Below are 27470 nucleotides of genomic sequence, written 5' to 3' on the forward strand. Positions count from 1 at the left end.
ATTGAAAGGTTATTTCTTTTTCTATATTTACCGTACCCCATAATAATGTTTATTTTTTGATCGGATGGGGTCAACAGTATCATTTAGGTTGAAACATTTAAGAATACCCTGTCTTTTTTGCAGGAGATCGGGGTGTGGTGGCTAACTGGTATTGATTGAACTGAATACAGAAGCTCAGGAATGACAGTCATCCCTGCAGGGGACACATCATTGCTCCCCCGCTGAGCCTTCTGGGATATCCTGAAGCCTAGGTCTAAATGTGCAATCATGGGATGTTTTTGTGTGGTTAGTATTAGGTCAGAGTGGGAGGGTGTTACGGAGCTGGGAAATAGAAAGATTTAACCTCTGAGAGGACGTTTTATGTGCGAGCCTCTGGCTATCTTGTAGATTTTCTAGTCTTAACAAAGTCGGGGTTGGCGTTAGTGCTGGTTGATAAGAGTTGTGTATTTAAAGAGTTGGCACTCTGTGGCATGGCACTGATTAGCGCGTTACATGGCTGCCTTAGAATAGCGTCGTTTCATCTAGGCTAAATTCATCATATTGTAAAAAAGTGCCAAGTGTAAATGTATAACTGTTGGGCCAATACCAATAAAGATAAAAGGGGGGTGAGAGGGCCAAGGAAAACTCCCTTTGGGGAAAAACCATTAGTAGAAACCAGATATGGTGGAGGACATAGTTGTTGAATCATGTATTGCTTTCTGGAAAGAATGACTTTGTCATGTTCTTAGGAAGCACAGTCAAAAATAGTTTTTCTCCTATATTTCATTAAGCGATAATGTTTGAGATGGGATGGTTAAAGGCCAATATACCACATCTTAAGGCTGTTCAGACAACCAATTGTATACCAATAAATGTGCCTTATTGTCATCCTAAAACGGCTACCAAAGCGATAAGAAAAGTCAACAAGTAGGTTTGTTTCACACCCATGGTATACTGACGGATATCACCATTTTCAGACAACATCCAGGACCCCGTATTCTCTGTTCATAATTGCATTTACGTTCTATATTGAATCAACGAAAGCCATTCCGAACAGAATGACTTTGCTCCCGTCTGTTGTCAGTCAGTGTGCAAACCAACCCTGTGCCAGAACCGTGTTCTGGGTCAGCCAGTTCTCTACCGCAGGTTGCAAAACAAACAGAGGTCTGGACACGAAGTTCCAATGGTCAGTGACTAGGGTCGAAACGGTACGCGGATGAACTCGCGCAGAAACCTTGGTTACCGTTGCAGCGGGGCCGATAAGATGGAGGACGCCACTGGTCGGCATAGCAACAGGAAACCGAGGATAAGTGTGTGACGGAGTTGGGCTCATTTGCCACCCGGGGTCGGTCGGGTTCGGCCTCACTACCTGTGAATGTCTGTCCTGTGGCTTTCCCTCTCTGCATCTCTCCACGGTTTCCTTTCCCTCTCTGCATCTCTCCACGGTTTCCTTTCCCTCTCTGCATCTCTCCACGGTTTCCTTTCCCTCTCTCTCCCCCTCATAGGCCGATGATGCATTCTGTTCAGTGGTTCACTAGCCTTTCTCTGAACCTCCCTCCCACGGTCTTCATTAGTCATGTTGCCCGCTGCCATATCTTCTCCTTTTGCATTGGAGAGAGAATCTGAAAAAGAGAGCGAGCATTTGGTGAATGAGCGAGCGAGACGGCCAAGCATGTAGCGTACGCTGATCTTGGCGCCCGATAGTTTTGACGTGTTTGATACATCCGTCCAGTATGTTTTTCTTTTTAATTAATTTTTTTGTCATCCCTTTGCCTCTCCTCTGACAGGTTCCATCTCCTTCATAGGACACACTCTGGTATTTTGCCCAGTGTACAGATGCAAACTTAACCATGTAAACAGGAAACGCTTATTTTGATGACCGTGGAGCCAATTGTGCGTGTGCACGATACATTTGGACTCACTGTGTTGTCTCCCCCTGCAGGACATGAGAAGACATGTCGTGATGACCCTCCTGGACACTGAACAGTCTTATGTGGAGTCGCTCCGGACACTCATCCAGGTATTACACTTCTCTCTCCCCCTCTCTCACTCACACACACAGGAACAACTACCACTGTCAGGATCCAGGCAGAATTGAACACTGTGAAGTAATTTCGCTCCAAAAGCTCGGAGTAGTCGTTCCCTGTTCCCCTCTGAGGCAATCACTGCTTGGTTGGTGTTACTGTTCAAAGGGTTCAGGCCCATATGGGGCAGGGCGAGCAATACGGCCAACAGGTGGTTGAAGTCTCAAACTCATAATCTTCAATTAATCCTGCTAAAGACCTGATCCTGACCCCTGACCCACATCCAGTCTCACCCCGCCTCATCCAGACAGCCAGTCACCCCACCCATACACAACCCCATCCTACAAAACCACATGGCTCTTCTTTCGCTCCGATAGACTCGCCTCCTTCTACAAACCCACTTCCAAAAACGTTGGGACACTGCATGAAATACAAATTGAAACAGAATGCAATGAAGTGCAAAATATTTTTCCCTGTTTTTAATTGAAAATAGTACAAGGATAACATATCAAATGAAGAAATGTTTATTGTTTTGGAAATTTTGAATTTGATGCTAGCAACACTTTTCAAGTGGCATGTTTACCACTGTGTTGCATCACCTCTTCTTTTCACAATACTCTGTAAGCATTTCAGAACTGAGGAGACTAGTCGCTATAGTTTTGAAAGTGAAATGTATTCCCATTCTTGCTTGATTTAAGATTGCAGCTGCTCAACAGTTCTGGGTCTCCTTGATCATGTTATTTGTTTCATAATGCGCCGAATGTTTTCAATGGGTGACAGGTCTGGACTGCAGGCAGGGCAGTTTAGCGCCCGGACTCTTACTATGGACCCGTGCTACTGTAATACATGCAGCATGTGGTTTGGCATTGTCTCACTGAAATAAGCAAGGCCTTCCCTGAAAAAGATGTTGTCTTGGTGGCAGCATATTTTGTTCTATAACCTTTATATTTTTCCGCATTAATGGTGCCTTCACAGATGTGCAAAAACCCATGCCATGTGCACTAATGCACCTCCATACCATCACGGATGCTGGCATTTAAGCTGACCATTATTCCCCTTACCCAAATTTTGATTAATCAGACTACAGGACAGCTTTCCATTTCACCTCAGTCCATCTTAAATTAGCTCGGGTCCAGAGAACGCAGCAGTGTTTCTGGGTCAGTTGTGCTCAGAAATGTGCATACCCTTGGAGAATTGGTAATAGATGAAAACATAAGTGAGCAGGCAAAACACATGTATTTTATTATGGGAATCACATTCAACTGTAGGTCATAACAGAATGGCACAATCATAAAACAAAACATGGCAACAAAGAAAAAAATGAACTGACCCCTCTTCAAAAGTCTGTATACCCTTAGTTCTTAATACTGTGTATTGCCCCCTTTAGCATCAATGACAGCATGCAGTCTTTTGTAATAGTTGTCTATGAGGCCCCGAATTCTTGCAGGTGGTGTAGCTGCCCATTCAACTTGGCAAGATGCCTCCAGGTCATGCAAAGTCTTTGGTTGTCTTGCATGAACCGCACATGTGAGATCTCCCCAGAGTGGCTCGATGATATTAAGGTCAAGAGACTGTGATGGCCACTCTAGAACCTTCACCTTTTTCTGTTGTAACCACTGGAGGGTCAACTTGGCCTTGTGCTTTGGGTCATTGTCGTGCTGGAAAGTCCAAGAGCTTCCCATGCGCAGCTTTCGTGCAGAACAATTAAAATTGTCTGGCAGTATTTTCTGATGACACTCTTCATTCATCTTGCCATCAGTATCAGATTCCCAGTGCCTTTAGAGCTCATACACCCCCAAAACATCAGTGAGCCACCTCCATGCTTCACAGTGGGGATGACATTCTGTTCACTATAGGCCTTGTTGAGCCCTTTCCAAACATAGCGCTTATGGTTGTGAACATAAAGCTCTATTTTGGTCTCGTCACTCCAAATTACAGTGTGCCAGAAGCTGTGAGGCGTGTCAAGGTGTTTTCAGGCATATTGTAACCAAGCTTTTTTGTGGCATTGGCGCAATTGTCGTATTGTGCTCCTTGAAACAACCACACCATCTTTTTCCAGAGCAGCCTGTATTTCTCCTGAGGTTACCTGTGGGTTTTTTTTGTATCCCGAACAACTCTTCTGGCAGTTTTGGCTGAAATCTTTTTTGGTCTACCTGAACTTGACTTGGTATCAAGTGATCCCAGACTTTTCCACTTCTTAATAAGTGATTGAACAATACTGACTAGCATTTGCAAGTCTTTGGATATCTTTTAATATCCTTTTCCATCATTATATAGTTTCATTACCTTGTTATGCTGGTCTTTGGACAGTTATTTTTTTTCTCCCCATGGCTCAGTATCTAGCCTGGTCAGTACATCCACGTGAGAGCTAACAAACTCATTGACTATTAATATACAGACACTAATTTCAATTTCAAAAGCCACAGGTCTGGGAAATTCACCAATAATTTCAAATTTCACCTGTGTGTGTTACCTTGTGTGTCTTTAACAAGGCCAAACATTCAAGGGTATGTAAACTTTTGTTCAGGGCCATTTGGGTGATTTCTGTTATCGTGATGATTTAAAAAGGAGCCAAACAACTGTGATAATAAATGGCTTCATATGATCACTATCCTTAAATAAATAGTTTTTTAGCATCAACATTTTGCCAGGGTATGCAAACTTATGAGTACAACTGTATATATGGTGTCTTCTTTGCATGATAGTTTTAACTTGCATTTGTTGATGCAGTGACGTACTGTGTTCACAGACAATGGTTTTCAGAAGTGTTCCTGAGCCCATGCAGTGATGTCCAGTACAGAATCATGTTTTTAATGCAGTGCCGCCTGTGGGCCCTAAGAACATGGCCATCCAGTAATGGTTTTCAGCCTTGTCCCTTGCATACAGAGATTTCTATGGATTCTCTGAATCTTTTAATTATATTTTGTACCACAGATGATGAGATCCCCAAACTCTTTGCAATTCTACATTAGAAACACTATTCTTCAGTTGTTGCACTATTTGCCTGCACAGTCATTCACAGTGGTGAAACCCTCCCCATCTTTACTTCTGAAAGACTCATTCTCTCTGGGATGCTCTTTTCATACCCAATCATGTTACTGACCTTTTGCCAGTTAACCTAATTAGTTGTGAGATGTTCCCCCAGGGTATTTATTTAGCATTACACAACTTTTTTGTTTCCCCTGTCCCAGCTTTTGTGTAATGTTTTGCTGGCATCAAATTCAAAGTGGGAATACATTTTTCAAGAAACAATGGCATTTCACAGTTTCAACATTTTATATGTTTCTTTGTATTATTTTCTGTTGAATATTGGGTTTAAATGATTTGCACATCATTGCATTGCATGGCTAGCGACATATTACTGGCTAATAAGCTTTTAATACGGCCAGTGGCAATTGTCATCATTCTTTAAGATCCCTTTTAACCTGTACAAATCTCTACATTTACCATCACCAAAGCACCCACGACCATCACACTGCCTCCAAAATGCTTGACAGATTGTGTCAAGCAATCCTCTAGCATCTTTTCCTTTCATTTTGTCTGTGGCTCACAAATGCTTTTCTTTGTGTTCCAAACACCTCAAACTTTGATTAGTCTGTCCATAACCCTTTTTTCCAATCTTCCTCTGTCCATTGTCCTTTGCCCATCTTAATCTTTTCTTTTTATTGGCCAATCTGATATGGCCTTTTCTTTGCAACTCAACCTCAAAGGTCAGCATCCCGGAGCCGCCTCTTCACCGTTCATGTTGGGACTGGTGTTTTGTTGATACTATTTTATGAAGCTGCCAGTTGAGGACCTATGAGGCGTCTGTTTCCCAAACTAGACCTTATTGTATTTGTCCTCTTTCTCAGTTCTGGGCCTCCCACCCCTCTTTCTATTCTGGTTAGAGACAGTTTGTGCTGTTCTGTGATGGGAGTAGCACACAGGATTGTACGAGATCTTCAGTTTCTTGGCAAGTTCTCACATGGAATAAGCTTAATTTATCCGAACAAGGATAGACTGATGACTTGTTGAGCCTGTAATCGAAGCCACAATTGCTGATGCTCCACATACTCAACGAGTCTAATGAAGGCCAGTTTTATTTATCTTTAATCAGCACAAAAGTTTTCAGTGGTGCTAACATAATTTCAGAAAGGTATTCTAATGATCAGTTAACTTTTTAAAATGATAAACTTTGATTAGCAAACACAATGTGCTATTGGAACAGAAGACCGATGTGGTTGTTGTAGGGGCTTTTTGACGGTGGTACAGAGGTCATCATGGGCATTGACACATGGGCAGTTGACCCATTCTAATCTACCCAGACCTTGACATGTGCCCTTGTTAGGAGATGATCAATGTTATTCGCCTCACCTGGGGACGCACTTTATAGCCCTCCAAGCATCATACTGCTGCTAAAATAATCACCAGGAAATTCCTCAAATAGAATGCGGTTTCTTATCTCCCCATTTTGCTGACGTTAGCTAGTTCCGCTAGCTAGCTGGAGTATTTTATTAGGGCATTGCCTCACGTAGGTTAGCTATTAGGCATAGCACAGCAGCCATTTTATTCTTGTCTTTTTGAGATTTCGGGTGTCTTACCATGTTCGACGTTGTGGCTATCGCATTAGACATTTTTTGTTTTGCATTCTGCTGTCCTTTTCCTCCCAACAACGAAATGGAATCCACCAAAGACATGGAATGTTATGATTTTCTGGGCTGATCCGATCTAGATTCCATAATCGCTAATTCTCAATCACGTCTGACCTGAAGACCTAACGTTTACATCTGAACGCTTGAGTTTGAGAGAAATCAAGAGAAGTCCAATTCGAGTCTGGTATTCTTCTGATGTCTCCCCATCTCTACCCCAAGTCATGTGACTCGAGACCACATATCTGTCCTCAACCACTTTACCGGCATATCATTGTGTAGTCCTAAACCTTTCGTCATTACAGCCTTAAACAAATTCTCTGTTTAAGACATAAAGCATGTGGGCGAGTGTATGAAGAGGAAACAACTAGTTTTCTCTCCCTAGTAATCTAAATTCAGTAAGGCAGGTGGGGGGGCTGAAAGCAGAGAGATGGGCGGGTCTTCGGATTTACTGTCACCAATAGCCACGTCAGTGGCTGCGACCACGTTTCTATAGCAACAGCAGTTAGCGCAGGTCCTGCAGTTAAATCGGCACACCACAGATTTTATAAATCGAATAGTCAGAAGGCTCATTGGCTCTAAGCCATGGTATGTGATGCATTGTACCACATGTATTAAATCACATAACACTTAGCATTTTTAAATGTGTCTAAAACCTATATCATCTCGTTTGTGTTACATTGCCAGTATACCATGGCTAAGTGCTGTATCCAGGCCCTTTGCAGTGGAGTGTGAGAACAGTTCAGGTCACGTAAACTCTGAACATTAACAAACACATCCTTGTTATATTATAGTTAGTAGTGGACCAGATCTGTCCTGCTCATCAATTTTAGAATGGTCCCATAATCCATTCTGAACATAAATGAAAACATCAACTAAATATATCCCAGTAATAAAAAACTCAGCGGTGTACACTTTTACAATCCACATCTAGCTTGCAACATCCCTTGATTTGTAGTCACTAAGCATCGTTAATTTTTAGTTGACTGAGCAAAGGAAATACTCTTATTAGAATAACCTATGTTTGCAAGATGCCGCCTATTTCTCCATAATTGCTGCCACAAGAAAGGCAACCCAGGCAAAAATGGCTATTTAAGTAGTCCTTAGCCAAGGTTCATTTTTTGTCACATGAAATAACTTTTGCATTATTATGGAGCTCAGATTTCCCCTGAATGCTCAATTACACTCACCTAAAGGATTATTAGGAACACCTGTTCAATTTCTCATTAATGCAATTATCTAATCACCCAATCACATGGCAGTTGCTTCAATGCATTTAGGGGTGTGGTTCTGGTCAAGACAATCTCCTGAACTCCAAACTGAATGTCAGAATGGGAAAGAAAGGTTATTTAAGCAATTTTGAGCGTGGCATGGTTGTTGGTGCCAGACGGACCGGTCTGAGTATTTCACAATCTGCTCAGTTACTGGGATTTTCATGCACAACCATTTCTAGGGTTTACAAAGAATGGTGTGAAAAGGGAAACATCCAGTATGCGGCAGTCCTGTGGGCGAAAATGTCTTGTTGATGCTAGTGGTCAGAGGAGAATGGGCCGACTGATTCAAGCTGATAGAAGAGCAACTTTGACTGAAATAACCACTCGTTACAACCGAGGTATGCAGCAAAGCATTTGTGAAGCCACAGCACGCACAACCTTGAGGCGGATGGGCTACAACAGCAGAAGACCCCACCGGGTACCACTCATCTCCACTACAAATAGGAAAAGGAGGCTACAATTTGCACGAGCTCACCAAAATTGGACTGTTGAAGACTGGAAGAATGTTGCCTGGTCTAATGAGTCTCGATTTCTGTTGAAACATTCAGATGGTAGAGTCAGAATTTGGCGTAAACAGAATGAAAACATGGATCCATCATGCCTTGTTACCACTGTGCAGGCTGTTGCTGGTGGTGTAATGGTGTGGGGGATGTTTTCTTGGCACACGTTAGGCCCCTTAGTGCCAATTGGGCATTGTTTAAATGCCACGGCCTACCTGAGCATTGTTTCTGACCATGTCCATCCCTTTATGACCACCATGTACCCATCCTCTGATGGCTACTTCCAGCAGGATAATGCACCATGTCACAAAGCTCAAATCATTTCAAATTGGTTTCTTGATCATGACAATGAGTTCACTGTACTGAAATGGCCCCCACAGTCACCAGATCTCAACCCAATAGAGCATCTTTGGGATGTGGTGGAACAGGAGCTTCGTGCCCTGGATGTGCATCCCACGAATCTCCATCAACTGCAAGATGCTATCCTATCAATATGGGCCAACATTTCTAAAGAATGCTTTCAGCACCTTGTTAAATCAATGCCACGTAGAATTAAGGCAGTTCTGAAGGCGAAAGGGGGTCAAACACAGTATTAGTATGGTGTTCCTTATAATCCTTTAGGTGAGTGTATATTCAGTCATTATCAGCACTTGGACACACCTACTCATTCAAATGTTTTTTTGATTTACTTTTTTTCACATTGTAGAATAATAGTGGAAATGACATCCTGTAGTAACCAAAAAAGTGTTTTTACAAATCAAAATACATTAATATTTTAGATTCTTCCTTGTAGCCTCCCTTTGCCTTGATGACACCTCTGCACACTCTATGCATTCTATCAACCAGCTTGACCTTGATATAAGTTTTCTTGTGAAATTTATTTCCTTGTTAATGCATGTGCAAAGCTGTCATCAAGGCAAATGTTGGCTACTTTGAAGGATCGACCATATGAAATGTATTTTGATCTGTTTAACACTATTTGGTACTGGTACTGTATATATTAAATAAGAATTTAAAGAACTTGAATGAACAAATATTCCATTACTTTTATAATTAATGTAACAACCAATGCCCCCCTGTAAAAACACAATTGCCCACTGGAACCGATGCTTACTGAAGTTGATCTGTCTTCACACTTCGTTGGGGAGGGATTTTGGCCCATTCTTGCATGTGGTACTTCTTCAACAAAGCAACATTTTACATTTTTATTTTTAAAAATCCTTTCAAGTCACAACATCTCAATTCGGTTTTTGGTCTGTCCCAGTGCTTGACTTAGGATAAAATAAGTGCAAGAACTGACAAATCCCACATTAGACACAATGTATGTGTAAATAAGGCTTGTTCCATTAAAGTAGCCTATCCCAGATTTCCCAGACTGCTCTTTTGCCTAAAAAAGGAACCAGAACGCTGTTTGCTCAAGTCAAGCACTGGTCTGTCCCTTAACCAGCCCATTCCTAGACTGTAATGGATTGCTTTTCAGCCATTCTGATGTAGACTTCCTTGTGTTTTGGATAACTGTCTTGCTGCGTGACCCAGGTACACTTCATATTCAGCTCACAAGCGGATTGCCTGACATTCTCTGATAAAGAGCAGAATTTATGGTTCTTTCGATGATGGCTACTCTTCTAGGTCCACACGCAGCAAAGCATCCCCAAGACATTACACTAGCACCACTCTGCTTGACCTTTGATATGGGTTTAATACTGTGGAATGCAGTGTTTGGTTATCTCCAGACATAACAGCAGTCATGTCATCATCTTTCTGTAGAACATTCTTCCTAGTGTATTGGCTAGTCTTGGAAGGTGATTCCAGGTGTGATTTGACACACATTCATTTTGTTTTATATGTTTTAAGCATTAACAACCAGATACAGGAGAGATTTGTGTCAGATGTCTGTGTCAGCCCAAAAACATGGCTTTAATGGGATGTCACAGGGTTAAAGTAGTTTGTCGTAGAAGTGCGGGCCAAAATCACAGTTTCAATGACAACTCACTTTTCTAAATGTTTCCATGGATTGTTTTTAATATCAGTTTTAGAAAGAGAAAATCCTATTTCCCACCTTATTCTTTTTATGTAACTTGCACTTCAGGAAATATATCTGAATTAACTTTAACCTTCGCTTCAAAACCTAACCCTGATCCTAATTCTCAGACCGGCAAGTAGTTGGTTACTACTTCTGGCTCTCAAGTATAGCTAAATGAATACTCCCTCTCATTCACTCACACATTGAGAGGGAGTACACACACACACACACACACACACAAGCATTAATACACAAACTTCAGTGCTGTTGTGTTTCTTTGTGTGTGCATGGGTGCGTGTGTGTTTTGAGGGGTCTGGCTGGCCTGGATATGTTCCAATTTCACAAGGCTTGTTTCGGGAAAGAACATGGAATTTTCCAAAAATAGAAGTATATTGTGCTGTTACGTGTGCTTAGTAATACAAATATTTACCGGAACTTTATTCATGTTAACATTTTTGTCGTTGATTGAGGTTGATTATGGTTGTGGAATGAAAGGGGTTGAAGAGGGACCTTTCATATCCACTGTTCTGAAAAATGAAAGTTCTTGAAGTGGCAGATTTTGTGGCCCCTTGAGGGTTCTGAGGTATTTCCTTTACATCAAAGCCTTTTCTAGAAACACACGCTACGGTACACTCAACCCATACCATCTCTTCACTCTACATACGTTATAGACTGGTTTAGGCACTCCCTGCTCTCTCTCCTTTATTTATTACAACCCCCTCTTTCCGTCCGTAGGGCTACATGCGGCCTTTGAAGCAACCGGACAGTGGATCCCTAGTGGATCCCTCGTTGGTGGATGAGATGTTCTATCAGATCCCAGAGATCCTGGAGCATCATGAGCATTTCCTGGAGCAGGTCACTGGTTGCATCAGCCAATGGCACGACAGACAGACAGTGGGCCAACTGCTTATTCAATCTGTAAGTACCTCCCTCTATCCAATTACAGTGAACCATGGGAAAACTCTGTGGACCTTGCCTGTCCTACCTATTGTATGGCCATGATTATGTCTGTTCCGTTAATAGCAGGTGTAGCCAATTACCTTGCCTAGCGTTTTGTGTAGTTATCACAAAATGTTCTGTCTCTGGACAGGGGGCCAGAGACAGAACATTGTGTGTGTGTGTGTGTGTGTGTGTGTGTGTGGGGGGGGGGGGGGGGGGGGGGTAAATCAGAGGTAATGTGGTGTGTCTGGAACTCAAGAGTCCTGGTGCCTTGCTGTCTTCTTGCTATAGAACACACACACCTAATTAGAGAGAGACAGTGTGCACACACTTCACCTTGAAATATTAGTAGGTACTTTGACTTCCTGTTAAGCCCCCCCCCCCCCCCTTAACCCCCAGCTACCAGAGGTCTCACCCCATCTGTCCCTTGTCCATGTTAACCCCTGTTGATAGTCCCCTGATTCACCCCAACACACACACTTTTACAACTAAACACACACAAACACCTCCCCATGGACACACACTTCCACAGCCAAAAGGACAGAGGCTAAATCTCTCCCTTGAAGTTCATTAGCCCATGCTAGTAGAATGCAGTCAGATTGGTAGCGTTCTTAGCCGATGCTAGTGGAATGCAGTCAGACTGTAGGCTAGCATTTCCAATAAACGACGTGGCATATTTTGAACTTATTTTGTGGATGTCCAAATCCACTTTGGTGATAAATGGTAGTTTGAAAGACATCTATTCTGGATGTTGAAGAGATGTCATAGGTATGTTCAAAACACCAGCTTTTGGGACGGTGGTTATCTCAAATTGATAATCACAAAATTTGAAACACAAAATATAGATGATATATTTTGTGATGAAATATAAGGTGAAATATATAGATGAAATATAAGGTGAAGAAATGTGACCCACTATATTTAAGGTAAGTCTCTTTCATTCGTTTTTCAATGAAGTTCTAGTTGATAATAGGGGCATTGGCGTCAGGTGGTGTTCTTAGGGTTTTTAGCCCATGGTAGTGGAATGTAGCGAGGACTAATCCTTTGACCCCTCTGAACTGCCTGTGGGGTAAAACATTTCTGCTACAGCGAGGTCAATTCTCAGTTTACACCCAGATGTCATGTCCCTCTTCGCCTCGCACCGCCTCTCCCCCTTTGCCCCTTTCTCCCTCTGCTACACTTCATCCTCTTGTGACGATACCTTGTCAAAACACATCTATTTCAGCAGCCCTGAACCAACCTGACCCATTGTTCTTACACACAGAACACCTCCCTTTCTCTTCCATGTGCTGACCATGGAGGCATGCTTAGTTATGTGCAGTTAGCCAACAACTCTTTTTACTGACTCGAGGGACATTGTAAGTTCCTCCTAGTGACTTGTTTATTTCGGTCGTTCGTTTGACTTACTGGCTGCAGTGAGAGCTTCTGCGGCAGGGTGAATAACGTCCTTGATCATCGGCTCTGGAGCCTTTTCTACGATCAACCATGTGTTCAGTCATAACTTGTTTTTTGAATATTTTTGGGTTGTTTAGAAAAGTGCAGTCTATAGGTATTTGGGCAGTAGCACAAAACTTGTGCTAATGTTCTGTTGTTTTGCTCTTCTTCAGTCAATCTTTTAAATGAAACAATGAATAATAGTTTAAGGTGCAGACTGTCAACTTGAATTTCAAAGATACTTCATATATAGAACTTGGTTGCTAATCATTTGCATACGATGCAGCCAATAGACATCACCCGAAGCTGGACATCTTCACTGGTGATGTTCTGCCAGCGCTGTACTGCAGCCATTTTAAGGTTGTTTCTGGGAATCTTTGCCTTCAGCTTATGTCTTCAGCCAGTGAAACACATGCTCAATTAGATTCAGGTCGGATGATTGACTTGGCCAGTCAAGAACATTACACGTCTTTGGCCCTGAAAAATTCCATTGCTTTAGCAGTATTTTTGGGGTCATTGTCTTTATGCAAGATGAAGTGCCGTCCAATGAGTTTTGAGGCATTTGGTTGAATCTGAGTCTACATGATGTTTCTGTTCTCTTTGGATTTCATCTTAGGGGGTGTTATGTCTCAGGCATGTATGGCTGCCACTGGAACGTACCCACGTCATCATAGGACATGTAACTGCTGATAACTTCCTATGAGAATGGTCCTTATCTGGTGGGCACTTCTTTGTTGTAGTTTTTGTCATTTTAATGCTGAGCATTTTTTGGTCATCCACTGTAGAGAACTTCCTTGGTTTAGCCGGTAATTAGCTATTTCCATCGGAAATAAGTGCTTTGGTATAAGTTATTCATTTTTTTTAATTCAATTTCAGGTATCTAAAATTGAACATATACAATCGTGTTCTGATTAATTTCTCACCTAAATCAAAACCACCTCCTTTTTATGAAGATATTACTACATATATAACATTTTTATTATTTATTTTCTCCAACTGTAAATTTTTGCGGTATCTATTTGTTTTAACCATCTGGTCATGGCGATTGTTTATGTGACAACAACAACCTCTGATGACTCCAGACACGTTTGTCTGAAGCGCAGAGTTTAGAGTGTGTTCACCTGTCGCTTCCCTTTTAATCGATGTATACCACGCATTTGTCACCCACACAGTTTAATATTTACATTCCTCTTTATAACATCTCTTCTGGCCCTCTAACTCTGTATAAATGATGGTGATGCGAAAAGACAAATGGCTTATTATATCAGCCTATTTAAAAGATTCTGCTGCACTCAGTGGAATGAGCAGAAACACCCAAGGAACTATGGGTAATAGAATGAGCCCACCGGCGTGTCATTTGGACCTGAGGATGTCCCAAACCCCTGACTTTGGCTTGTCTGTGATCTATTTTTTCTGATTTATCTACATCACGAAGGCTAGATTGACACTACTTTTTTCCTTCTGTTTTCAAACAACCCACTCTAAATGCATAGTTTAGAATCAAGGTTGGACATTGATAGCTCTCTTGAGCACTAATGATGCAAAAAAACACACCTACCTAATAAGAGACTGCTGTGAAGTAAATAGTCCAAACTCTTTTGGTACATTTAAATAGTTATAAACAAAACTTTACTGTTATTTCTAAATGGTTCGTCCGATCAGGATGAAAATACTCTCAAATCAAAGTTGACCGTCTGTTCTTACCCAGTCCTAAAAGTACACTGTATCATTTAGAGAGTCAAAACAGCAAAAACTTGTCACTGTCCAAATACATACCGCCTGCACTGTATGTCTGAAAGAAAATCTCCTGCAAGCAGTAATGATAATTATGTTACAGAATGAGGAAAGGTTGTGCAAGACAAGAGTTGGCCTGCTAGTTGGGGCTAGCCCCTGGCTTCTAGACCTTCATTCTGGTTGCATTCTGCCCATTCCACCTGTCCAGTCTGACAAGCAGAACGTGTGTATTATTTTATTGGGGTTATGAATATGGAGAGTTGATTTTTGATTTATTGTGAGCTGTGGATGTAGTGTTGGCACAGGCCATTCCAAACTGATGATGAAAGCAAAGCTTTTATAGAAGCGTCTCAGCATAAAAGGGTAAAAATGCAACAGAAAAACGTGTCGTTCCCTGCGAATTATGTTTGAATTTTTTTTCAATATTGCACACCCACTAACCATTAATTTTCATGTACTGAATGCCAAATCTCTAGCATAGCATATCATTCATCCAAGTTTAGTAAAAACAAAATTGGGCCTGCAGTGTCCAGAGACTAACATAGACTAATAACCCCCCCCCCCCCACACACACACACACCCCGATTTCACATTATTAGCCACTACGATGTTAAAAGGGAAAGCCCGTGATGGAACAGTCTGGAAAGAGGGAGGACAGGTGACTGCGTAGGTGTATGGCACCTCATTCATCTCTGGTGAACGACAGAATGGCCTTTCTCCTTCCAGCCATCTCTCCTCACAGGTGGAGAATGACAGAGGGAGGACTCCTCTTCATCACCACTGGCTGTAATACCTTTATGTCCTTGATCTTCCCTCCGTCTGTCTCTTCCCGTCTGTCTCTTCCCGTCTGTCTCTTCCCGTCTGTCTCTTCCCGTCTGTCTCTTTCCATTTCCTTCTCCTGTTTTTTTTTTCTTGTTCTCAGTAATCCATTGTGTAGAGGAAAGCAGGTCAGAGTGTGTGTGTTCTGGTTTTACTCTTTACAATATTAAAACCACCACTCTGTGAGGACATTTGCCTGGTTTTATTTGACTTAAGTGAAGTTTAAGTTTAGAGTTAGAAATGCACTCAATCAGGGTTAGCTGGTGAAATTTAGGCTTTAAGGTTTAGGTTACCTTGGTTAAGATTCGGTTTATTGTTTGAGCTAGTGTTAGTGTTAGGGGAAAAACATTTTTTTTTCTAATTGCCTATCTTCTCTATGATAGTAAAGCCAGTAGAAAAAAAATTGTGTGTGTGAAAGGTGAATCTGCGTGTGTGGATAATTATTTTTGTCCTCACCCCAGTGAGGTTTCTTTTTTGCACTCTAGTTGTTTAGCTTGGAGGGAGGGCTCCTATATTGACCAATCCCCAGATGGAGCCAACCTCACCGGCTACTTGTTGCCAGGCAGGATTTACCCAGCTTTTACAGTTGTATCCTTAATGTATAATTATATTTATTTATTTGAGTTAACATTCTCTCTGTCTCTGTTTCTCTCTCTTCCTGCTTTCTCTTCATCTGTCGCTAAAACACAGTTCTCCAAAGAGATTCTTGCTAATATTTATTCGGCGTACATCGATAACTTTCTGAACGCCAAAGACGCAGTCCGGATTGCAAAGGAGGCCAAGCCGGCGTTCCTGAAGTTCCTGGAGGTGAGTGTTTTCCACCAGTCAATACAGCACAGGTTCATATGATGTCTTCATTTGTGCAGTTTGTGTAGATGAGCGGGATTCATGGTTTATCCTGATCCTGTGTGCGTGTTCGTCTGACTCATGCAACGGCCGTTTTCTCAGGAGGTTTTCAGATCCCCTGAGGTGAACGGGTCTGGTTTTAGGACACACTCGCACTGAGGGAGTGGCTCCAGAATCAATAGCTCTTCTCACAATGGATACTGTCAACGTAATTCATGGATAAACTGAAATGAGCCATGGAGACCTGTATGATTGACTAAACTCTGTTCCACTGTTACTTCCTGTCTGCGTTTTGGCTTAGACTGACACAATCACAACGCACTGTGTATCTCTGTAGACCAGAACGAGTGTATTTGTGTGGGTGTCTTGCATTTGGATCTGTATTCTCCATTGCCCCAGTCTGTCAAGCATAGTTTTGGTCCCCTATGTAACTGACCTTTGACCAGACTGGAAGATGACAGTTGAAAAGTCACAGTTCTTCTTCAGTGACTGGTCACAAGGGACTCGAATCGCAGTGTTGAACCATGGCGCCATCTGTCTACGGAAGTCAGGCAGCTCATTCACCTTGGCCCTTCTTTGTCAATCTCCCACCACAGACCAGTATGCGTGAGAACAAGGAGAAACAGGCCTTGGGCGACCTGATGATTAAACCTGTCCAGAGGATCCCTCGCTATGAGCTGCTTGTCAAGGTGAGTCCCCCTCCACTTGTTGCCCTCAATGGGATCACCCAGGTTTTTTCGTGGCCTAGCTGTTTCCACAACATCGATTTATTTTGCATTGAAGCCCTGCATGTTAAAAAGATGAATGTAAAGGTATGTACATCAAGATGCATCCTTTAGCACCTTTGCTTATGAAATGGATGTCCCTTCAGAGAGTAAAACCCTGATTGAGTTGATCTTATAAAGATTGCACCTGTTAGAAAGACGGTGGGGGAGACTGTTGCTTGGTTTGGGGTTCTTTGTTGTCGTCTAAGCTTAGCAAGTGGTCACGTTTAGTCAGTCCCTCGTCGAAGTATCCATAAAGACTGTGGTCTGGACATAACATGAATGCCATTCCGTCAGTACAAAAAGGAAGCAAATTAAATTAATACTAACAATCCCTGATCGCTAAGCAATACGTAATTGCTGTGACCATGAAATACTATCCAGTTAGCATGCGGATATGACCAGCACTGCATGCTACACGGCCACCGTCCTTTGCTTAGCTCAGAAAAAAAGTGTCATGGATTCATAATAAGGAGAGCTCTTAAACAACAATAGAGAACTTTGGTTGGGAAAACGTACAGAAGCATATATATTCAACATGCTGTGTGGTGTTCACACACTGTGATGGGTTTGGTGAATTTGTTGACAGAATGTAGTGTCCCAAACTAGAGATGCATTCACAGCCATATGTACCCGCTGATAGATTTAATGAGAGGCGTACTAAACACTGTATAATGCTGTGATGTCACCGGACCATTTCGAGGGACTACATATCTTACAGCTTAGCAGTAAAGAAGGGGTGTGTCCTTCTTCCATAGGACCTGCTGAAGCACACCCCAGAGGAACACCCGGACCACCGGTTGCTTTTGGACGCCCAGCGGGACATCAAGCGTCTGGCTGAGAAGATCAATAAGGGGCGTCGCTCCGCGGAGGAGGTGGAGAGAGAGACACGTGTTATGCAGGAGATTGAGGCCCACATCGAAGGAGTCGAACATGTCAGAGATGTAGGACGCGTTTTACAGGACGAAACGTCGTGTTTTTAATGCTCCTGTTTACTACTTCGTGCTTTCATCCGGTTGATCAATACCACTCGATGACGCCAGTCATTCCTCTCTGTCCCCTCTCTGTCCCCTCTCTGTCTCGCTTTCTCTGCCAGATCCTGAACCCAACGAGGAAGTTCCTCAGGCAGGAGATGGTGATGGAGGCGGTGAGACCAACACTTTGCAACATGATCTCCCCGTTAAAGACAGCAGAGCCTGTAGCTTCTGCCCTCAGTGACCGCCCTCTGACAGATACCAATCTAGAAGGATTACCATAATACACAGTATAATACTACATATTAAGGTGGATTCTACTGTGTTTTACTTTCTGTGAGTCTGTCTGCTACTCTCTGTCTCTCTCTCTCTCCATCTCTTCAGAAGACCGTGGGGGGTAAGAAGGATCGTTCTCTCTTCCTGTTCAGTGATCTGCTGATCTGCACCACGCTCAAGAGGAAGTCTGGGTCCCTGAGGAGAAGCTCCATGAGCCTGTGAGTCACACATAGGCAGGACACTGAAATGCAGCTGCTTGACTTCCTGCATCACCATATATAATGACAGCGGACAGGTCACTATGTCTAGTATTTTTCCATTAGCTAGCATACCTTCCTGGAACCTGTTTTGGCAGCTGGATTAATAAACAACCGCCACCACAGCAAGACTCCTTAGGGTTGATCTGAGTGAGGACCTAAATTGATGTGATTGGTTGACTCAATGGAGAGGACAGGACTTACTTTACACCTCTGAAATCACTCAGTTAAAGATTAATTATAAGACGGTTAGGGTATGGGTTAAGGTTAGGGATGAGGTAGGGTTTAGAGACAAGCACTAACCTTGGTCAAAGGTCTCGTGACAGCATGCAGCCCGTTTTAATTGCAACCTCCTCCATCTTAAATGAGTCAACCATTCGTATCAATTTCTGCCGTCAGGGCTGACCTGCCTCTGAGACATGTTTCAAGAAGTGAAACTCCCCAAAGTGCATAATTTGCGGGGTTAAATAAAGAATACCTTGCTGCCCCCTAGTGTTGTGTGGCACACATTACACTTCCTGCATAATAAATAAATACCCGGCTTACTGTTTTTCTGGCTCCTTCTCACAGCTACTCAGCTGCCAGTGTGATTGACACCTCCAGTAAATACAAGTTTCTGTGGAAACTTCCTCTGGAAGATGTAGAGATGGTGAAAAGTAAGTCTCCTGAGTGGTCGTGCGTGTGTTTTTTTATATGCCATGTAGCTTGCCTCGCTTGATGTGGCAATGCCTGGACTCTTCCCTATGGGTGGTCCCAGTGGCAATCAAACCCACGAGGACAGTGTTTCAAGCACCCCTCTCTACCGAATGGACCAATAAGATAAATGCCTTCAGAAAGTATTGACCCCTATTTACATTCCACACATTTTGTTGTATTATAGATTGAATTCAAAATTAATAAAGAAAACTATTTCAGTCTATACAGAATATGCTGTGATGACAAAGAAAATACATAACTTTCGAAATGTGTGCAAATATATTGAAAAGAGTCATAAGTATTGAGGCCATTTGCCATGCCACTCCAGATTGAGATCAGATGCAAGAAAATAAATGTATTCAATAGTAAATCAAGTTTATAACACAAAACAATGTGGATAAAGTGAATACTGAATTACTTCCAAAGGCAAAGTACATAGCCAACATCCCCACAGTTGTATGTTCTATGTATGTGTGTATACACTCACCTAAAGAATTATTAGGAACACCTGTTCAATTTCTCATTAATGCAATTATCTAATCAACCAATCACATGGCAGTTGCTTCAATGCATTTAGGGGTGTGGTCCTGGTCAAGACAATCTCCTGAACTCCAAACTGAATGTCAGAATGGGAAAGAAAGGTGATTTAATTTTGAGCGTGGCATGGTTGTTGGTGCCAGACGGGCCGGTCTGAGTATTTCACAATCTGCTCAGTTACTGGGATTTTCACGAACAACCATTTCTAGGGTTTACAAAGAATGGTGTGAAAAGGGAAAAGTATCCAGTATGCGGCAGTCCTGTGGGCGAAAATGCCTTTTTGATGCTAGAGGTCAGAGGAGAATGGGCTGACTGATTCAAGCTGATAGAAGAGCAACTTTGAATGAAATAACCGCTCGTTACAACCGAGGTATGCAGCAAAGCATTTGTGAAGACACAACACGCACAACCTTGAAGCGGATGGGCTACAACAGCAGAAGACCCCACCGGGTACCACTCATCTCCACTACAAATAGGAAAAGGAGGCTACAATTTGCACAAGCTCACCAAAATTGGACAGTTGAAGACTGGAAGAATGTTGCCTGGTCTAATGAGTCTCGATTTCTGTTGAGACATTCAGATGGTAGAGTTAGAATTTGGCGTAAACAGAATGAAAACATGGATCCATCATGCCTTGTTACCACTGTGCAGGCTGATGGTGGTGGTGTAATGGTGTGGGGGATGTTTTCTTGGCACACGTTAGGCCCCTTAGTGCCAATTGGGCATCGTTTAAATGCCACGGCCTACCTGAGCATTGTTTCTGACCATGTCCATCCCTTTATGACCACCATGTACCCATCCTCTGATGGCTACTTCCAGCAGGATAATGCACCATGTCACAAAGCTTGAATCATTTCAAATTGGTTTCTTGAACATGACAATGAGTTCACTGTACTGAAATGGCCCCCACAGTCACCAGATCTCAACCCAATAGAGCATCTTTGGGATGTGGTGGAACGGGAGCTTCGTGCCCTGGTTGTGCATCCCACAAATCTCCATCAACTGCAAGGTGCTATCCTATCAATATGGGCCAGCATTTCTAAAGAATGCTTTCAGCACCTTGTTGAATCAATGCCACGTAGAATTAAGGCAGTTCTGAAGGCAGTTCTGGGGTCAAACACAGTATTAGTATGGTGTTCCTAATAATCCTTTAGGTGAGTGTATATGTGTGTGTGTGTGTGTGTGTGTGTGTGTGTGTGTGTGTGTGTGTTAAATCATAGCTCTCCCTCTCTTCCAGTGGTTTGTGTATTTCATGTCTCAGAGGTTACCATCGCTCTTCCTGTATGTTAGGCCCCTCCCAAGCAACCAACAAAGAGACCATCCAAAAGATGATTGGTCGACTGGACGAGGACCTGAGCACCCTGGGACAAATCAGCAAACTGTCAGAGACTCTCAGCTTCCCTCACCAGGTACAACACAAACACACAATGATACACACTTAACTCAGATATTATGTTTTAGATCTTTTAGATATATATTGCAAACGTGAAGGAATGTGAAATCTAAGGCCAGTGCCATAAGTTCCAAGATGTCAGAAACACTTACGCTATATTTAACATCCCAAACTAATGGGTGCAATGTTGAAAAGGAATGGATTTTGATCAGTTGTTGTATAGGTGTTTAGGCATGTCCCTTCTGGGCAATCAGAACACGCTCTATGGCTAAATATGTGGTTGCTTCATCTTTAATTGACATGGAATCCATAAAATTAGTCGGTTATAGTTAGTCATAAAGCTTAGAGAAAGAAATTATAATTTAGACGTGGCCATGTTCAATCACTGCCACAGTTTGGAAATAGCAGCTGGCTTTAAGAGGTGAATATTGCCAATAAACATGAATTAGAGAGTAGTTGCCTGAACACCAGCTGAAAACTCTGTACCCTTTTTGTTCTCTCCATCTGATGCCCCCTCTAACAATCGCCTTTCCCTTCCCCTGCCACCCTGTCTCCAGTCTCTGGATGATGTGATAAAGGACTTGATGGCATCCGTACACAGGGAGCTAGCGGAGAAGCAGTCCCTGGCCTTCAGCATGACCTTCCTGCCCACCAAGCTGGAGCTAACCACCGCCTCTGCTGAGACCAGCTTCGTCTTCGAGTTCAGCTCCCCGGACACACGGAGCAACTTCGAACAGGCCTTTGAAGATGCCAAGAAGAAGCTTGGTATGAGGAGACAAAAGTGGATGTAATTTAACATTGTGTTAAAGAGCGAGTCCCCCCCAAGCGTTTCCTTTAAGTGTTACTTGTGGGTAATACGACCCTCCTCACTTTTGCTTTCTTTTGTCATGTGTGTTTAGCAATGAACAAGGATCAGTGGGACCCAGAGTTCCTGAAGGCTATCCCGATTATGAAGACTCGTAGTGGGATGCAGGTCAGTGATACCAGCCTGGTACAGCTCCCTCCACATTTTTACTGTTATCTGTAAAGCCTGGGGTTTTATGACGCTGAGCTCGTAAATGGTCATAATAATTTTTTAATTCGTGGAATTGCAGAAACAAATCTCTATCCCTGGCCTTTGTGTACACAACAGTGTATACGTAACGTCACCGAGGCCTGCAGCTGTTCTGTATCGGGTGCCTCAGATCACCATTACTGCTTCTGTTACCATTACTGCTTCTGTTACCGTTACTGCTTCTGTTACCGTTACCGCTTCTGTTACCGTTACCGCTTCTGTTACCGTTACCGCTTCTGTTACCGTTACCGCTTCTGTTACCGTTACTGCTTCTGTTACCGTTACTGTTACTGCTACTGTTATTGTTACTGCTACTGCTACTGCCGCTCTAAGATGTATGTTTTGTCCTGCTTTTTCCATGTTCAAGGAAATTTCATAACAATGGCACGTTCTCTCTCCCAGTTCTCGTGTGCGTCCCCCAGCCACAGCTGTCCAGAGAGCAACTGTGAGGTTTGGGTGTGTAACAGCGATGGTTATGTAGGCCAGGTATGTCTGCTCAACATCAAGGACGAGCCCACAGTGGAGGCCTGCATCGCCGTCTGCTCCGCCAGGATCATCTGCATTGCTGCTGTTCCCGGACTCAAGGGGAGGTTAGAACACACACTGAATGTTTTACCGCTCTTTATGGGGGCTTACGTTTTACTTTATCCTCGTGGAGACCATTGCTCCCATTCCAAAAAAAATCTTAAAATAACCCTAACTTTATCCCGAAAAACCTAAACATAAACCTAAAACTGACCCCCTATAAAAAAATTAAATACAAAAATGTATACCTTGTTCTTATATCCTTTTAATAACTGCCACGAGGACGGTAAAACATACACATCCAGACAGGCAGAGAATTGACTTGACCAGCCAGTATCCTGCATCCTATGTTTCCTAGGGAACGTGGAGTGGAGCCTGCCCCTCCCCCGGTAGCTGCCGACCCAACCCCATCCCAGCAGCAGCTGCACATCTCCATCTCTCATTCGTCACTGGAGCTGACCGAGCCCCTTTCCGGAGGGGGGCCAGAGCTAGTTCCGTTTGACAACGACGACTCGGACGATGAAGATTCCCCTAGCCCCTCTTCCACTCTACAGAGCCAAGCCAGCCATTCCACGATATCGTCCAGCTATGGCAGTGAGTACACACCGACACACGCACCTACATCATCCACCCATTCAGTTGTAGGAACACGTGCACACGCTCTGAAGCAGGCTAACTTCTTTGTTCTGTAGACGAGGAGGGCACTGGTTCAAAGGACATGGCCACAGAGACCACCAGCAGTGAAGAGGAGCAGGAGTACCCCGTGTCCAATGCTTACGGAGCTCCGGGAGGCCTCGGGGGAGGCCGACGAGGTCGACCCCACAGTGAGAGCCCTATGGATGGGAGAGCCATGCGCCGCTCCTCCCGGGGATCCTTCACTAGAGCCAGTCTGGAGGATCTTCTCAGTATTGACCCAGAGGCTTACCAGAGCTCTGTGTGGCTGGGCACCGAGGATGGATGGTAAACACACACACACACACACACACACACAGTGTATCCACATCTATAAGTCATCCATCAGGTAACTATAATGTCTACTGCCAAATCTCTTCCAACTGTCATTTCTTTAGGAGTGCTTCATATTCCTTTCAGCTGTACTTTTTAAATGTTTATTTCCGCAAACATGAAAAAAAATGCTTTACCGCATCTTAATTGTAATATTAATTTCACATCCTGATTCAGTGTTTTGACTTGTCAATCGTGATAGAAATCTAGTCAGAACCTTTAAGGCGGGTAAGACAGAGATCTAATTATCTAATGACTAATCTCTTTAACACAATAACAGTTTATTAATATTTGCAAATAGAGACAAAAAGACACTAACACAAGATCAGTGACAGTCTGCCGTACAGTCCAGAAACAACACCTTTTGTATGGGCAAGGTGTGACGTCCCACAAAATAACTGACCTTTGAGGAATACATGTTTGTTTAGTGTCAAATAGCCTAGGCTTGTCGCCCTGATTAGTTTAGCTCTGTATTAGCACATTGGGCATTTTCCTACTGTCTAAATACATGGACTCATTACTTTACTATTAACAAAATACTTAGCTAGTGATTTTTCACTCTCCTATACAATGGAATAATTAATCTATACACCAGATCAGTATATTTCCACAATACTCTTTGGGTTTGGGCCCGTCTCTCTCTGGGTTTGGGCCCGTCTCTCTCTGGGTTTGGGCCCGTCTCTCTCTGGGTTTGGGCCCGTCTCTCTCTGGGTTTGGGCCCGTCTCTCTCTGGGTTTGGGCCCGTCTCTCTCTGGGTTTGGGCCCGTCTCTCTCTGGGTTTGGGCCCGTCTCTCTCTGGGTTTGGGCCCGTCTCTCTCTGGGTTTGGGCCCGTCTCTCTCTGGGTTTGGGCCCGTCTCTCTCTGGGTTTGGGCCCGTCTCTCTCTGGGTTTGGGCCCGTCTCTCTCTGGGTTTGGGCCCGTCTCTCTCTGGGTTTGGGCCCGTCTCTCTCTGGGTTTGGGCCCGTCTCTCTCTGGGTTTGGGCCCGTCTCTCTCTGGATCTTGACCCGTCTCTCTCTGGATCTTGACCCGTCTCTCTCTGGATCTTGACCCGTCTCTCTCTGGATCTTGACCCGTCTCTCTGGGTTTCGCCCTGTCTCCCTCAGTATTCATGTGTACCAGTCATCCGACAACATCCGCAACCGTAAGAACAGCATGAAGATGCAGCACGCCGCCTCCATCCTGAATATCCTGTAAGTCCGACCAGCTGGCTGCCTCATACAGTAGCCCCGGTGGAGACCGCTGATTAGCCCGCTCAGTCCCCGACTGTCTCCTCACGCTTTCTGTTCCCCAGGTACCTGGACAACAAGGTGTTTGTGTCCCTGGCCAACGGCGACATCATCGTGTACCAGAGGGAGGCCAGCAGCTTCTGGGACGCCCAGTCCTCTCAGACTCTGAGTCTGGGCACGCCCGGTAGCCCCGTCACCAAGATGGTCCCAGTCGGGGGGAAGCTGTGGTGCAGCTCGCAGAACCGCATTCTCATCATCAACACGACCAGCCTGCAGCAGGAGGTGAGTTCGCATTACGGTCTGTTTCTGAAAGACGGGCGGAGGCGGTGTGGGTGCATGGGCAAATGACAGAGAGGTCTGTGGAGAGAATGGATAGCCAGATGAAGTAGATGTAGATTCAACTCTCTCTCTCTCTCAGCATTGTTTCCAGGTGGGCACCGACTGCAGTCGTTGTGTGACCAGCTTGGTAAGCTATGGCCAGGGGGTGTGGCTAGCGCTCCAGGGCAGTGCCCAGATCAGACTGTACCATGCCCAGACCTGGGAGAGCTTGACAGAGGTGGACGTGGCTCCCGCCGTGCACAAGATGCTAGCAGGTAACACGCGCACACACACACACACACACACACTCTCAAACAGAAACTAACAGACATTCAGCGCACTACATCTCATAACCACTAGAAGGCAGCACCAGTTCAGCCAAACATATCCCCTTTCTTCTCTCATCTCATGCCCCGCCATTTCCGCCTGCAACCCCCCCTCCAGGTTCAGACGCAATCATCCGGCAGCATAAGGCCGCATGTCTGAGGATCACAGCCCTCTTGGCGTGTAAGGACCTGCTCTGGATTGGCACCAGTGCGGGGGTTGTCCTGACGCTGTCCATCCCGGCCGTCAGTTCTGGTACGGTGTCCGGGACGCTGCGGTCACCCTTGACCCCCATGGGCTCCGCTCACGGACACACCGGCCACGTCCGGTTCCTGACTTCCATAGAGTTGCCCGAAGGCTTCAACGTCAACTTCCCCCTGCCTGCCGATACCGCGGGTAACCACGTCACTTCCAGCACAGTTATCCCTAAATGATACGTGTCCTACAGTCTTCAAAGTGCTACGTCCATATTCATGACACTTGTGAATCTGTTTCTGCTAGGCAACCTGGCCCAGAGTGGTGTTGACGGGGGTAACGGGGGTCTGCAGAGGCGGGACTCTGCTCTCCGACGAGCCTCCGCCCACCTGCCCGCCAAAACCAATCAGCTTGTGATCTCCGGTGGCGATGGTTATGAAGATTTCCGGCTGACCAATAGCAGTGAGACAGTGGGGCGGGACGACAGCACCAACCACTTACTGCTGTGGAGGGTCTGAGCCAATCAGCTGGACATATTTATCTACCCTCCCCCCTCCCCCGGCACTAACAACACACTGCTTTGGAAGGTTTGAGGACATACCCATGTTCCTGTTCTGTGCCAGTGAGAGATCCCCACCTTCAGATGAAACGACGTACGACGCCTCACCCTGCTCCTCAAATTCCTCCCCCTTTTTAATCAATACATTCACTTTATTGGCTCTCTGCTCAGTCTTCTGGTCTGTGTGCATTGGTGTTGTAAGCCTGGACTGAAAAACACTTTCAAATCGGGTTTCGGTGTTTTGTAAATCACTGAGTGTTTAGGCATCGGACAAGACTCGCACTCCGCTTTTGCTGTCATGATGAAACCACAGAACAGAGAGAGGGACTGAAGAAGAGTAAAGAAGGGGGGATGAGGACAGACCATTTAGGTGCAGGGTAGGGAGGGAGGGAGGTCAAGGGAGACGGAGGCAGATGGGGGAGGTGTGATATGAGGGGGACGACTGGGAACTCTGAAAATGCCAAATAATGGACTGATGGAGTGGACAACGGAAAACGCTGTTTAACAAAAACGGGGGGGGGGGGTCTTTTTTGACCATGAACCCATGCTGTCATTTCAACCGAAGGAGGAGAGGAGAACGAGGCAGAAAAAGAAGTGAACTCAAACACTAAACCTTTTTGTTCTCTTAAAGAGGAGACTGAAAGAAATGTACCATTATAAAAGTAACCAATGTGCAATATATGGAAAAGGTACCAAGACTATAAACACACACACACTTTGTTCAAAGGTACCAAGACTATAAACACACACACACTTTGTTCAAAGGTACCAAGACTATAAACACACACACACTTTGTTCAAAGGTACCAAGACTATAAACCCACACTTTGTTCACAGTTTTGACAAAACACAGCTGCTCGTCTCTCCATAGCCTATAAAACTCCCGTACATACACGCTCGTCTTTCACGCAATCACCTTAGGTTTTTTGTTGTCCTTTTAAAGATGTCTTCTATTTAAAAAGAAATGAAACAACATCCCACTACTGCAGTCAAGTTGGTGATTTAAAGCATTCGTTTAGGGGCTGATGTAGTTGATCTGTTTGTACAGTATTTATGTTTTTGATTTTAGCTTTGTCTTTTTACAGCACTTAATTTATAGATGTATTTTTCCTTTGCCCCTAAAATATAGTGATTGATTTGGTTTGCGGTGTCAGCGTAAATACACA

At 44.0% G+C, this 27470-nt stretch overlaps 1 protein-coding gene across 1 annotated transcript in view; it reads left to right on the forward strand.

Moving 5' to 3' along the window:
- Window positions 1–26594, forward strand: part of LOC105029890 (rho guanine nucleotide exchange factor 17) — a 69663-nt gene extending 43069 nt beyond the window's left edge. Inside the window, exons 2-20 of the mRNA XM_010903835.5 lie at window positions 1922–1999; window positions 11164–11346; window positions 16045–16161; window positions 16797–16889; window positions 17723–17908; window positions 18061–18111; window positions 18323–18432; window positions 19042–19127; window positions 20995–21113; window positions 21655–21862; window positions 21997–22070; window positions 22554–22741; window positions 23035–23270; window positions 23369–23636; window positions 24786–24872; window positions 24974–25190; window positions 25327–25501; window positions 25671–25946; window positions 26052–26594. Coding sequence (XP_010902137.2) covers window positions 1922–1999; window positions 11164–11346; window positions 16045–16161; window positions 16797–16889; window positions 17723–17908; window positions 18061–18111; window positions 18323–18432; window positions 19042–19127; window positions 20995–21113; window positions 21655–21862; window positions 21997–22070; window positions 22554–22741; window positions 23035–23270; window positions 23369–23636; window positions 24786–24872; window positions 24974–25190; window positions 25327–25501; window positions 25671–25946; window positions 26052–26263 — 2964 coding nt within the window. The 3' untranslated portion in view covers window positions 26264–26594. The remainder of the gene's footprint in view (window positions 1–1921; window positions 2000–11163; window positions 11347–16044; window positions 16162–16796; window positions 16890–17722; window positions 17909–18060; window positions 18112–18322; window positions 18433–19041; window positions 19128–20994; window positions 21114–21654; window positions 21863–21996; window positions 22071–22553; window positions 22742–23034; window positions 23271–23368; window positions 23637–24785; window positions 24873–24973; window positions 25191–25326; window positions 25502–25670; window positions 25947–26051) is intronic.
- Window positions 26595–27470: the final 876 nt, after the last annotated feature.

The sequence above is a fragment of the Esox lucius genome, chromosome 1 (genome assembly GCF_011004845.1).
Source record: "Esox lucius isolate fEsoLuc1 chromosome 1, fEsoLuc1.pri, whole genome shotgun sequence".
Lineage (NCBI taxonomy): Eukaryota > Metazoa > Chordata > Actinopteri > Esociformes > Esocidae > Esox > Esox lucius.